The 13,828-nt window shown below is 35.1% G+C and overlaps 1 protein-coding gene and 1 long non-coding RNA gene across 2 annotated transcripts; one reads left to right on the forward strand and one right to left on the reverse strand.

Annotated features, from left to right (window-relative positions):
* Positions 1–3,955: 3,955 nt before the first annotated feature.
* LOC112754091 (OVARIAN TUMOR DOMAIN-containing deubiquitinating enzyme 12) lies at positions 3,956–9,869 on the reverse strand. The gene is made up of 11 exons (XM_025801682.3): positions 9,555–9,869; positions 8,094–8,562; positions 7,840–7,988; positions 7,328–7,401; positions 6,624–6,678; positions 5,865–5,939; positions 5,696–5,769; positions 5,550–5,598; positions 4,818–4,902; positions 4,546–4,602; positions 3,956–4,230 (listed from the first exon to the last, which is right to left on the reverse strand). The coding sequence occupies exons 2-11, from the start codon at positions 8,482–8,484 to the stop codon at positions 4,169–4,171; spliced, it is 1,071 nt and encodes a 356-aa protein (XP_025657467.1). The 5' UTR covers positions 8,485–8,562; positions 9,555–9,869; the 3' UTR covers positions 3,956–4,168.
* A 317-nt stretch (positions 9,870–10,186) lies between these two features.
* LOC140179784 (uncharacterized) lies at positions 10,187–10,822 on the forward strand. The gene is made up of 2 exons (XR_011873612.1): positions 10,187–10,412; positions 10,501–10,822. It is a non-coding gene; the product is annotated as an uncharacterized lncRNA (long non-coding RNA).
* The last annotated feature ends 3,006 nt before the right edge of the window (positions 10,823–13,828 follow it).

Below are 13,828 nucleotides of genomic sequence, written 5' to 3' on the forward strand. Positions count from 1 at the left end.
TACTCATCCTGAGTATAAAGATATTGTGAACCAGTCATGGTGGTCTGGTAATAGAGAAATTCATGGCAAGCTTTCAGAAGTACAGAAGAATTCACTAGAGTTTAACTCGAAGGTATTTGGTAACATTTTTGTTAAGAAATGTGAATTAGAGCAGCAGATTAATTATTTACAAAAGCGTTTGGAAGTGGTGGATAGTATTTATTTGCGTCAGAAAGAGCAACAGTTGCTTGATGATTATAATAATACTCTAGTGCAAGAAGAGCTCCTATGGTTCCAAAAGTCCAAAGAGCAGTGGGTAAGGTTCGGGGATAGGAATACAAGATTCTTTCATATTCAAACTCTTGCGCGAAGGAAGCATAATAAGATTCATGGCCTTTTTCTCAAGGATGGAGTGTGGGAAACTGATCCAGAGGTTCTGAGTCAAGAAGCAAAGTCTTTCTATAAAAGCTTATTCTGTCATTTGGATGATGTTGATTTGGGTTGCCTTAGTGATGTGCCTCTTCCTTCTCTGAATGAGGAAGCTTGCAATAATCTTACGGCACCAGTTACTATGGAGGAAGTCAAAACAGCTGTTTTTCACATGAACTCTTTTAAAGCTCCAGGTCCGGATGGGTTTAAAGCTTTCTTCTTCAAAGAATATTGGGAGATCATTGGTCTTGATGTTTGGAAGATGGTTAAGCAGGCATTCTCCGGTGTTACTCTTGATCCGAGAATGTTGGAGACTTTACTGGTTCTCATTCCAAAGGTTGAATCACCGGTATCTATGAAATATTTCAGGCCGATTAGTCTCTGCAATGTAGTTTACAAGATCATCACGAAGGTTCTTGTTAATAGACTTCGTCCTCATCTTGCGGAGATTGTTGGCCCGCTTCAAGGAGGATTTATTCCGGGACGAGGAACTCCTGACAACATCATTATTGCTCAAGAAGTTCTCCACTTTATGAAGAAGACTAAATCAAAGAAAGGCACACTGGCCTTTAAGATTGATCTGGAGAAAGCTTATGACAGAGTTGACTGGAGGTTTTTAGCTCATACCCTTAAGAGCTTTGGTTTTCCTATTCCTACACTTAATTTGATTATGAATTGTGTCACTGCTTCTTCCTTATCTATTCTTTAGAATGGGAGTCGTCTGAATGGCTTTACTCCTAGCCGAGGTCTTAGACAAGGAGACCCTATGTCACCCTATCTTTTTGTGTTGTGTATGGAGCGACTGACATGCTTTATTAGTCATCAGGTTGATTTGGGCTTGTGGGAGCCGGTTGCTATTTCTAGAGGGGGACCAAGAATATCCCATTTAATGTTTGCGGATGACTTGCTTCTATTCTGTAAAGCTACAAAGAGACAAGTGCAAAATGTGATGTTGGTTTTAGAGACTTTTTGCAAAGCATCTGGGATGAAGATTAATGTGGAGAAGTCTAAAGCGCTTTGCTCCAAGAATGTCTCTGCAACAAGGAAAGAGGTTTTCACTGGGGTATCCTCTATCAGATTTGTCCAGGATTTGGGCAAGTATCTTGGAGTTACCCTTAGCCATTCTAGGGTGACTCGTTCAGCTTTCAATGGTGTCCTGGATAAGATTCGGAGTAGGCTAGCAAGCTGAAAAGGGAGTTTACTCAATCGGGCTGGTAGACTCTGCTTGGTTAATTCTGTTGCCGCTACTATTCCCACGTACCAGATGCAGGTCTCTATTTTTCCCAAAGGAATCATTAGTAAATTGGAGTCTATGATGAGGAATTTTCTTTGGAAAGGACAAGTTGATGGAAGAGGATTGAATCTTGTTAGTTGGAAGGTACTGGTTACTCCAAAAAAATATGGAGGTTTGGGGATTAGAGATCCTTATTGTGTAAATATTGCTCTTCTTGGGAAGCTAGTTTGGACTTTTTTCCGGCAGCCAAACAAGCTATGGGTCCAATTATTGGATGCCAAATACTGATCATCTCTATATGACTGTTTTAGTTATCCTAAGAACAAGGACTCTCCCATTTGGAGGTGTCTTTGCAAGGCTTGGAAAGTGTTGAAGGATGGGTTTGCTTGGTGTATTGGAGACTTGAACCAGAATTTTTGGTTTTCTAGCTGGAGGAGAGAAGGACGGTTATCTAATGAGATGGATTATGTCCACATTTCTGATTCGAATCTCCGGATACAGGATATTTGGTCGGTTGGTAGGTGGCATTGGGATACTCTTTATTCTCCTTTATCTCAAAATCTGAAAGATAATATTCTCTCTTACAATCCAGATGAACAAGCAGGTCCGGAAGTGGGTTGGTATTGGAGTGGGTCTGCTGCCAAAGTCTATGACTCACGCAATGGTTACTTGTGGTTGTGTAAGCAGCTGTTTGGTTGGGAGGAGAGGGAGAATTGGCTTTGGCTTTGACGTCAGCTTGTTCCGGAAAAGCATAAGTTTTTAGCTTGGTTGTGTCTTAAGGAGGCTCTTCCTACTGCAAGTTTTCGCTTTAGAAGAGGGATGTCGTCATCGGATAGGTGTCCAAGATGTCTTTCTAGCCAGGAATCGGTTATACATTGTATTCGGGATTGTCCAAAAGCTCAACTTGTCTGGCAAAGGTTGGATATTCCTTGTCATCCTTTGAATTTGAAGAACTGGTTCTTGTATCATAGCAGAGAGCACCCGTTCAAGTTCTTTTCAGGACTTTGGTGGATATGGCGAGCAAGGAATAACGACATCTTTAATCCCCATGAAACTTGGCCTCCGGAAAAAGTCATTTGTCTGGCATTAACTTCAGAAAAGGAGCTTAGAAATATTTTTGAATTACAACGTATGTCCCTTCCCTCTACTCTAAATGGTTTTTGGAATCCCCCATCCATTGGTACTTTTAAGATTAATTGTGATGCTAGTTATTTTGGTTCGGGTGATAGTGTTGGTTTTGCTTGTGTTATTAGAGATTGTAATGGGAGCTGGCAAAGGGGGTGTTTGGGAATGATTGAGAGTAATAGTATTCTTCAAGGAGAATTGTTTGCTATTTGGAGAGGATATCTCTTAGCTTGGGATGTGGGTCAACGAGATGTTATTTGTGAGACGGATTGTGTGGAAGCATTTAATCTTGTTACTCAAGATGGTTTTGGGTTTATTGATCCACTGGTGCTCAAAATAAGAGATATCATGCATTGGAATTGGCGTGTTGACTTTCGTTTGATTATGAGAGATGCAAATACGGTGGCAGATACTATGGCAAAGATAGCGATGAAGTTACAACTTTCGCATGTGGAGCTTCTTTCACCTTGGGAGGAGTTTAAGAGTAGTCTTAAACGGGACTGTCCCTCTATTTAAGCAGTTCCTTGTTTTGTTTCTTTTGTTTTTCTTTGTTTAATTTATTTCCGTCACCAAAAAAAATGATATTAATATGAACTACAAATGAGAGATTTTTTTAAGAACTAATTCGTTTTGCATTCTTTAAATTTTAGAGGCTAAGACCAGTTACCAGTAAAAATTCAAGAGTCAATTTAAATCACTTATAATAATAACATTAATAATATGTGGACAAATTATGTAATACATAGCACTAAATTAATACATGAACAACACATGTTACTAACACACTTTATTACTTCATTCTAAGCGAACAGACCTTTCTGCCACGTTAATAACGGAAATAACTCGAAAGGTTAACATAAATTTCAAAATGAAAATTCAAAATCCAAATCGAGACCATTGAACATTCAAAAACCAATGTGAAACTCATAAATTTTAAGAACCAATTGGAATATTAACTCATTTTTTTATGCACTTATTTATTCATATTTGTTCTTTTTTTCTTTGACAAAGCCGACTTCTGTTTCAAATCCCTTCTTCGATTTGAAAAGAAAGAGAGAAAGGAACACAGGGAAGAAAGAAGGGTACAATTTCTTAATATATCAAATGTTCTACACAATAATAAGTTTTAGAACTTTTTAATGGATTCCATTGTTTTCTATCTAATTTCAGATCGAGACAAACTTGCCATTAGCCATCTTAATTTAATGTTTAACCATTTATGTATTTAATTAATTTGGCTTCTTCATCAAAGCATTCAAAATGCCACTGGAATGCAAAATTCTGTCGGCATACCCAGATTACAATTGAAAACAATACGAGAAATCAAATAAATTATTTTTAAAAAAAATGACCAGTAAAGCTATGTTCCAAATGGATGTGCTCCCTAAACAAACCAAGACTCTAGTGCTTACTCCCGAAGTTCCACCACCGTTTCTTCTTTCTTGATTCATCTGAAGGTATATCTGGCAATAGAATAACAAAGAACACGATGTTAGGCCAAAAAGTATCCCAATGGAGTTTAATCCAAAAGAAAAAAAGAAGACTAATTTGATATTACATACTAATATTGTATGATATTACATTCAGTACTCTAGGACTTGATGCTATATTATGGGCATCAGTTTGCCAAACAAAAAAAAAAAAAAAATAGCGGAATTCAGTATATAAGGGCATAGAATGTAATACCATCTAAAATATAGAGAGATTAGTATTATATCTTTTTGCAAATCAAAGGGTGCCATATATAATATCGCTTAATGAGAAATGGGTGAAAGTACCTCCTTGAGGGTAGATGGAGTTGTAATGTACCTCTGCCCAAAAGCTAAGAAAAATCACTGCAATAATTGGGTCATGTTAGCCAAAATTACTTGTAGTTTAGGGATGAGAAGGAAAAGAATCAAAGATAACAAAAGGGAAAGTGAAAATTGAGAATGCTATTAAAAGTGTAGTTTTAGCAGAGTAGAAAAGCAGAAAAACAGCTTCCAAATGGCCTCATCTCTCGATTAAAAAATTAAGCTAGGGCCTAGTAATCATGAAGACAACCACCAACCTCCTTTTGGCTTCTCAAAATGAGGAAGAATCTCTATACAGCAGGTGTCCTTGAAAGAAGTCATCACAAATATTCTCACACCAAACTGGACGGAAAAAAATAAAAAAGCTTTAGGGGGAAGAAGTTATTACTATAAGTGAAAATCATATAATTGCATTACTAATTCTAATGTTAATCCAAACTTGGCAATGTCACCATCACAAGAAACGGAAAGGGTGTGACCATTGAAAATGTGATACAAGGAGAACTCAGAAGGCGACAGAGTTAAAACTTGATCAGGCAACTATGCCTAAAAATTAGATATATCCATACTTCAAATTCAGGAATATATTTAGAATATTTCAAACCTGCAAGAAAGATGTATTTATTATCAACTTGTAATATGCAGAAAGGGTGATATAAGGTCGGTTTGGTTTAGGTGTTGAGCAAACTGAGAACCGAACTGATCAAAGCAAGGGGGATCATGACGGATGGGATATATGCAGACACGGCAATTTGGTTGACCATACAAATTCAATCATCCATTCTATACAGTTATAAATGGAGACAATTAACAAAATAATGGTTCAATCGCAAAGCAAACTTGAAACTTTCATCAAGGTTATTAAATGAGCATCTTTCGAACTAAAAAATAAATAAATAAATTTATTTCACAGAATATGAAAGAATGACTGAACTGGGAAAAAAATAAATAAATAATTATGGAGAGAAATTAAGCTGCAAAAGCCATACTGAGTCTGCAGCTGCTTGAAGTGTGACATGATCACCCCATTCACCACTCCTTCATTTAAGATGATAGTAAAAAATCGATGTTTAGTTAGCCGGAAAAAAATTGCCCAAACATAGACACAGTGCTACAAATGGAGAAGGATCATCACCTAGACATTTTCTCCAAATAGTCACCGTACTCCATGGGAACATACCCATCATATATTTCTGGATTAGATTTGAGCTGGTTAATTAAAAAAGAAAACTCAACAATCAGAATCCAACAATAAATGCATAATAGAAAGATTGGCATTAAAAAATTTCCACTAGACAAAAAACCTGATTCACGACTTGACGTCTAACAAACTTGTGACGATCAGGTGCATGAAACAACTGATCAGATAGTGCACGGAACTGTGGAGGAAGAAACATAAAATGAGTATATAAATTTTCTCTAAATACACTAAGCTACCGTAGAAAAATATAAACTATTATATGCCATTAGGAAAATCTTCTATGTTAAGCCTTTGTTCAATCCAAATCTCAGGTATGCATGCTTGCATATACTAAGGGCTTCTTTGGGCGCCATTTTCGAAAAAGATTTTTTTTTAAATGATATTTTTTTAAAATTTCTTTTACAAAAACAAAAGTGATTTTATGTTTGGATATCTCATGTAAAAAGATCTTTTTATTATCAATTATGTTTGGATAAAATAAAATAAAAGTACTTTTTTGTTCATTTATTATGTGAAAAACATCTTTTTTTTTTTAAAAAAAAAAAAATCTTTTAAAAAAGATGTAAATTGTAGCTTCTCAAAAAAAATATTTTTTTTTATTTTTCTAGTACTTTTACTTTTACTACTCGAAATTTACCAAACACATTAAAAAATAAAAAAAAAAATCTTTTTTCATTTTTATCAAAATAATGGCACCCAAACAAGCACCAAGACCTAAGATTTGGAGACACAATTCAAAGGATTGAGACTTCCTCACACATATTAGTAGCTTATATTTTTCAAAATTTATAATATAAAATTAATGAAATCTACTCAGTCCCTCTGGACCAAATGGAAAATTAGGAAACTAGGAGAAACAAACCTGACAATTACCATCACCTTGTACCTTGTGCTCCACAAAGTCATATAACTGCAACCTGTTTAAAACATTGATCAAAGTCAATTTAGCATGTTCCTTATGGTGGCGTTTGGTGGAGAGACAAAGACGGAAAGATTGAGACTGAGAGACAAAAACTAAGAGATATAGATTGAAATAAATTTCAGTATTCTGTTTGGTGCAAAATGAGAGACAGAAATTGAAACAAAAATGGAACTCTAATTTAATTTGCACACAGGGTAAAATTAGAATTAATTAATTGAAATGAGGATATTTTAGGTGTAAAATGTTATTAAAATTTCAATCTCTATCTCTAAAAATTTTAGTCCCTTGTGTCTCCACTTTTTGGAGATCCTGAAATACTGAAATTTTGAAGACAGAGACAGAAATTTTAGTACCAGTTTCTAAACTAACAAACATGAGACTGAATCTCAGTCTCTCAGTCTCTGTCTCAGTATCTCAAAACAAACGCTACCTATATGTCAGATAAAATAAATTTACAGAAACATTAATTCTTTTGACCAGGCCATTTTTTTCCCATTACAACATCTTAAATGGTACCAAAAGAAAAATACTAACTGACAACCAAAAGCAAAGGGCATAGCAATTTTCATTCATTGGGGAAACACAAAATGTAGTAGCATTTATATCAATGTTCTCAATGTAACAAAAATGTTTATGACTAATACCTATCTAGAAGCCTTTGATGATCTGATGTTGCTTCATCAACTGAAGGGATTTCTCCATTAATTTTCGGAACATGCTAGAAAACCAGGGGGGGAAAGGGGATTTAAGAACCACAGTCCAATAGATAGATAGAGGCAGTAGAATTTAAACAATTTTCAGTATCTACTGCGTAAAAAACCAAAAGAAAATGAAAAATGGCCTCCATATCAGAGTTAACTGTTTAAACCAGATGTTGCTTCATTAATCACTTATGCACAAAAATTGATAAAATACCTAGGAATAAATTTTTTTGTCAACCCAAGATTTAAAAGTAGAAAACAAAAAGCATTCACTATATATGTAAGATGAAAATGTAGTCCAGAGAGAAAACATTCCCTGGAAATTGATAAAAGCATAACTTGGTTAATTAGCTGTTTGGTACCTAAATGACCATTAAAGGATGCTAAATATCTATTTATTGCTTCAATAGCTGATCCGAAAAAGAATCTACAGAAGCAGATGAGGCTACACATACAGGAATTAGTGTCATCTCACTCAGTCGTCTCCCTACTTCATCATCAAGTGGATAATTATCAGTCAGCTCTAAGGAGTATTCCCCTGTTTCACATGGACTAGAACACGAACTCGAAGGTTCTGCATCATCAACTTCTTCTTGGGCATAATCTTGACTTGCATGAGTAAAATGTTTGATCAATTAATCAACAAATAGCCAAACAAAAAAAGGAAAAACATAAACAAGGAAGACGTAGATTTTGACTTTAATGATACCTCCCGAACAATAGTTCAACACTGAAGGGTTATGCCAATCATATGCAGGCTGAGTCTCAGAAGCATGGTATTGTTCTTCACCTCCCTGTATATACCTTGAACATTCAGCAATCTCTAGCTGTGAAAACTCTTCTTGAAGTGTACGTGCAATGATCTCATCATTCTCTACATCGTTACATTCATCATCATCATCATCATCATTGTCATTGATGTTATTGTTATTATTAATGTTATTATCATAATGGCTATGGAAGTAGTGTCCGTCATAGATGTCACAAGCATTATTGTGCTGCTGACTCATGTCACCATAGTATCCTTGTCCAAAATTAGGGTCACCATCAAGGAGATTAAGACCCCATTGAAGAACATCCGAATGCTCATATAAACCCATCTTAAAATAACAAACTTCACAAGTGATATGAAACCTTTTTCAGACCATATTGAGTTAATTCCCCCAGAAAGGTTAGACCTGCAAAAATAACATGTCGACCAAGCAATTGGAGCATCATATGTAACTAAGGCAATGACAGACAGCTAGTTTGATAGAAACAACATAACATGGAATCCTCTATATTTCAAGGCGAATCATCAAGACCTAAGCTGGAGTTTTTTTCAAATATAGATGAAAAACAAGCATGAGATAACTGCACTAGAATCTGAACTTGTAAAAGTGAAACAAGAAATGTTCATCCACATTAAATTTTGGCATGTAGAGAATCTCCTTCAACATTGACAAACGCAATCTACATGGTCAATCATGTTTGGCAGAGGGGGCAATTTGTTTTCAGACACGAGCGAAATTTTCGCAAACCAAAATAACTTTATTGCTATTATGTATTATGATTATGTATATGGAAACAAAGCAGCCCCTAACCCCACCCGTTCGTTCCCCTTGTTATTTTTATATTAAAAAAAAGGAGGGGAAAAAACAGTGGAAGTATTCTCCATGACCAACTCCATTTTAATCCAATAAGAATCTACTAACTTGAATTTGTAAAAGAAACTAGATAAAAATATTGTAAAAGTATCTGATATGATAATTGATTCCAACTTTCAAGACCACCCAATATTTTATGCATTGTCAAAGGAAACTGAAACTCCCAGTTTGCTTTCCCTCTTTTAGAGAGATAAAGAATTAGAAAGTTCCTCCTCCAGGGATCTCATGCTTCAGAAAAAGTTTGAAACACACAAAAAAATGGTAACCATCAAACACCAACTTCAACTTCATTGGATCAAACAACTATTACAACTTACACCAATCCAAAAAACACACCCGAAGCCAGAAATTTTCCACACGAAAAGTTTCCAACATCGAACACAAAAACCAAGTGATCAACAGCATGCAGAGAACAAAACATCGGAGACGAAGAAGATAAACAAATGACAGAAACTGAAACAGCACAACGAAATGAAGTAAGCATATATAAGATTGAAAAATCAAGATGTTAATAACTCTCCAACCTTCGATTCAGCACCGAATCAATTCAGAATTGAAGAAAGGGGGTTCTGGTGGTGGTTGTTTGAGTTTTGAGTTTGTGAAATGAAATCAGTGTGTAGCGCGTTGTACATAGGGAAGGTACAAATGCAATTGATGCATTCAATTGAATATTTATGTTGCGAATGAACGATAAGGAAAAATATAAAAATGGAAAATTTATATTAAAAAAAAAGCGCACTTCAATTTCACGCTCTTTAATATATACAGTTTTGGCCTTTTGGAGTTTGCCATCGCCGGTAAAGTTCGAACACGTTTGTACTTGATTGGGTTTTAAGGCGGCAATTAATATTCACAATTTTCATCTAATTATTATTATATCATATCGCTATCAGTATAATTATAATTAAAAAACAAACTCATGTTGATCCATTGCAGCAATCGTGATAACAATAATAAGAAGAAAATAATACTCATTTTTATTTTTATTTTAATAATGTCATTCTTTTATAAAAATTTATGTAAATATATAATTCAAAAATTTTATACATAAGTGATATTATAAAAATTAAAAGTAATTTAATCCTTTAATAATAATAATAATAATTAAATTAATCTCTAAATTTTTATATAAGACCCGCGAAATCGGGTTGAGAAAGAGGGTTGTTCCCATCAAGTTGCTGTTGGAGCTTGAGCATTGCTTCCAACGTTTCTTCCGGAGAATGCAGCAGGCTTCAAACATCCACTAATTTTTTGGACTTCCAACTATTTTAGCAAAGGAGTGCTGCAAGTTCCATTTTCCTACGATCCTCGGGCCGTTGGCAAAGGCATGCGAGCAGATCTACTCATCATTGATGGAAGAAATCGAAGTGTTGATTTAGGAGGTAAGCATTCAGAGAACTAATTTTCCAAACCTCCTTTGCTTCGGGACATTGATGGATGTTGTGGTTGATGCTCTCTTCTTATTGACAGCGAGAACAATATGGGTTGGTTGAGAAAAATCTTACGTGAAGTACCTGGAGCACAAGAAGCCTTTCAAGGAGAGCCTTCCACAAAAATATGTGGACATTAGTTGGGACTCAGTTTCCAGAGTCAATTCCAGAGTTGCTGCTGCTTCATAACATCAGGAAAATCAGTCTTACATGATAAAATTGATAAGCTATTTTGTAATCAGATGCAACATCATAGGATTTTGATTTATTTAGACACTATTAAATTTCATCATCCTTTTGTACTAGTTTAATGGCCTGAATATGATTACTGATTTCAAAGGGGAAGATATCATTGACTAGCTCTTATTTTCACCCTTTGGATAGGGATAATAGGTCTTTAACCCAAAAAAAAGAAATCTGAACTTCCGGGACCAGGGATGAGTAACTCCAGTTAACAATGAAGGGATATGGGGGAGGTAACCAATGATCTTCAAAGACTTTAATTATACTGCCAGAACCGACCCTAATGTAGGCCTTTTTCGACAACTCTACTACCTTTCAGGATATTGCACTTGTCCCATGAAGGTTTACTGGCCAATTCTGCCTTCAATGCATTCCCATATTTAAAATATTAAAAAATTCCACTCTCTTCCCTAATAGATACTAAAATGACATTCTCCTCTCTTTTATTTGTAAAATGTACATTTTTTTCTCTTATAACTTTATAAAATGTACATCAGATTTTTCACGTACCATGCCAGGACCAAACAGAGGTAGCAATTGAAGGTTTAAACAAAGGTAGCAATTGAAGGTTTTCAAATCCTTCACGTACGACGTGAATAAACCAGGGAGCAATTTGGGCTATATCAAGGCTTCACGTACAACGCGAATGCCTCACGTATCATGTGAGAAATGGATCACCTTCCAGAACTTAATGAATTCATCAAAGACCTTCAACTCTCCATCAATTCAAGGGTTAACTTAATAGCTCACTAATCACAGCATTAATTGAGAATTTGCAAGAGAAAAATATTGAAAGCTTTGCTAAAGACGATCACTAATTAGTTAGATTTGATTCTGTTTTAAGTTTTGAATTTGAATTTCTTTTACGGTTAGTATTTAAAGGAGAAGTCGGACACTTAGAGAGGGCTCCTCGACTTCGGCAGTTTTTACTTTTAATAATTAAGAATTTTTCTGAAGAACGTGAGCAACTAATTCTCCTTGGTTAAGGTTAGGAGCTCTGTTGATTCCATGGATTAATACATTGACTTTTCTAACTTTAATTTATACATTGATTTCTTATTAAGAAAAGGTTTTCGTTCTTCATCTTAAAGGGTTTGAATGTGTTGGGAAACAATTCTTCTCTTACTTGAATTCTCTTAACCTCTTGAAAAAGTTGATTAATTGAATTAAGCTTGAAAACCAATTCTCACAACTCTTAAGTTTTGAAACTAGACTTGATAAGTGACATCGAATCAACTAGGGAAGATTCTTATGAATTGTGTGGCTTTATAAATCAGTGAACGTGTGTAACTCTTTTCTTAAATAATTGACTAAGGGATTAGCGATTAATTAGGTTAAAGAGAAATTGAATCACCAAGGTATTGGGGTTTGATTACTAACGATTTGCCATAGAAGTATCTTTGCATGATTAAGGTAGAAAGTGAAAAGTATTAATCTGAAAGTTTTAATATCTCCGAAACCTTAACTTTCTTAATCATATCATCTTTTCAATACTCACTTTTTGTTTTCGTTTACTTGCTGTTTATCTTTCAAGTGTTTAAAACCCTAATTTGGTTGTCTGACTAGATTAATCGGTTGACTATTGTTTGCTTAATCCGTTAATCCTCATGGGATCGACACTCACTCACTTGAGTTATAACTTGATATGACTCGATGCATTTGCCGGTATTTTGTGGTTTGAAAAATCCGCATCAGTGAGTTTTATGATTATCCTTGTGATTACATTCGGCCTTCTCCTATCTTTGATGAATCTTGCATACTTAGGATTTGAGAATTTTCAAAAATATAGATCTGAATTGTGTTAAGAGAATTCTCTTGAGCTTGTATAAATTGAAGGCATTTACTTCACAACTTATTTGGGGAAAGATAATTGAGGCTTTTGACTCTAAATGTTCTATCACAAAGCAACACTTAATGGGCTTTCAATCGATATCCTAGGCCACTTGGCCCAAGTTACCGGGTGATAAAGCATCCCTTGGATCTAATTACCCAAGCCTCTCCTTGACACAATCACACCACAAGCACATAACTAGGAAACTATTGATCCAGACATCGATGTCCAAAGCCTCTTTGGACTCTAATTGCTTTGTCTCAAGGTGACTCTTAATATAGGCTTTCAATCGATAATCCCGAGCCAGTTGGTCTAAGTTACCGGGTGATAAAGCGTCCCTCGAATTTACTTGCCCAAGTCTCTCCTTGAAACACAAACATCACAGGCACATAACTGGAGTCTAATCATTGGTGCTCAGAGCCCTATAACTTTATAATTTTTTGATCTTTCCAGACTTTTTCTTTTTTTTTTTTTTCACGGCTTCATGAAATTAATCTTTGAATTCTCATAATACTTCTTCAAAACTTTGTTTTTGGAGATTCTCCTTTTATTTTCACAAAATTCAAATATCTTAGGTTCATTAAATGTAGCCACATATTTTTGAGAACCACAACTTTCATTTTGAACTCTTTTTTTTTCATTATTCAATTTTTTCATCAAAACATCTTCCATCTAAACTGATCACTGGAGGAACAAGCATATAGGTTTAAGCACTGAAACAAAGAAAAAGAAAAGAAAAAAGAAATAAAAGATATGATGCATGCAAGAAAAGAAAAAAGAAGAAAAAAAGAAAGAAAAAATAAAAGGAAAAAAGAAATAACTAACCACCAGAAAAAGAGAGTTCATCTTACCCAGATCACTTATTCATCATCACTACTTTCTTCATCCTGGGCCTCACCCCTTTTATGTGTATTCTTTCATAATCTAGAGGCTCATGGTGTCACCAATACTAAACTTAAAGACTTACACCAAACTTAGAGATTAACAGAGTTTTAGGCACAAATATTTTAAGTTATATGAGGACGCATGGTTGTATGAAAAAGGAGGGGATAAGATGACTTTTAAGTAATGTGGTTAAACAAGGAGAATGCCTTGAAGTCACCTAGCTTTAATTTAGGACGCTAGGCGTCCTTAAATTTTTTTCTTCCTTGGAGCCCCCTTTTTAATTGGGTGCCGGGCTCCCAAAATGGGTGCTGGGCGCCGGCCCTTCTTGGCAGTCTTGAACGCTCGGCGTCCATCTTGAAGAAGAAGAAGAAAAAGTAGAAGAAGAAGAAACTAAGCGTCCATCTTGAGG

The sequence above is a fragment of the Arachis hypogaea genome, chromosome 16 (assembly GCF_003086295.3).
Source record: "Arachis hypogaea cultivar Tifrunner chromosome 16, arahy.Tifrunner.gnm2.J5K5, whole genome shotgun sequence".
Taxonomy (NCBI): domain Eukaryota; kingdom Viridiplantae; phylum Streptophyta; class Magnoliopsida; order Fabales; family Fabaceae; genus Arachis; species Arachis hypogaea.

Coding starts and splice junctions, on each gene's coding strand:
- LOC112754091 (XM_025801682.3), bottom strand. CDS start 8,484: ATGGGTTTATATGAGCATTCGGATGTTCTTCAATGGGGTCTTAATCTC. Junction 7,989..8,093: donor GTTGAACTATTGTTCGGGAG/GTATCATTAAAG, acceptor ATGCAAGTCAAG/ATTATGCCCAAGAAGAAGTT. Junction 7,402..7,839: donor GTGAGATGACACTAATTCCT/GTATGTGTAGCC, acceptor CTGGTTTTCTAG/CATGTTCCGAAAATTAATGG.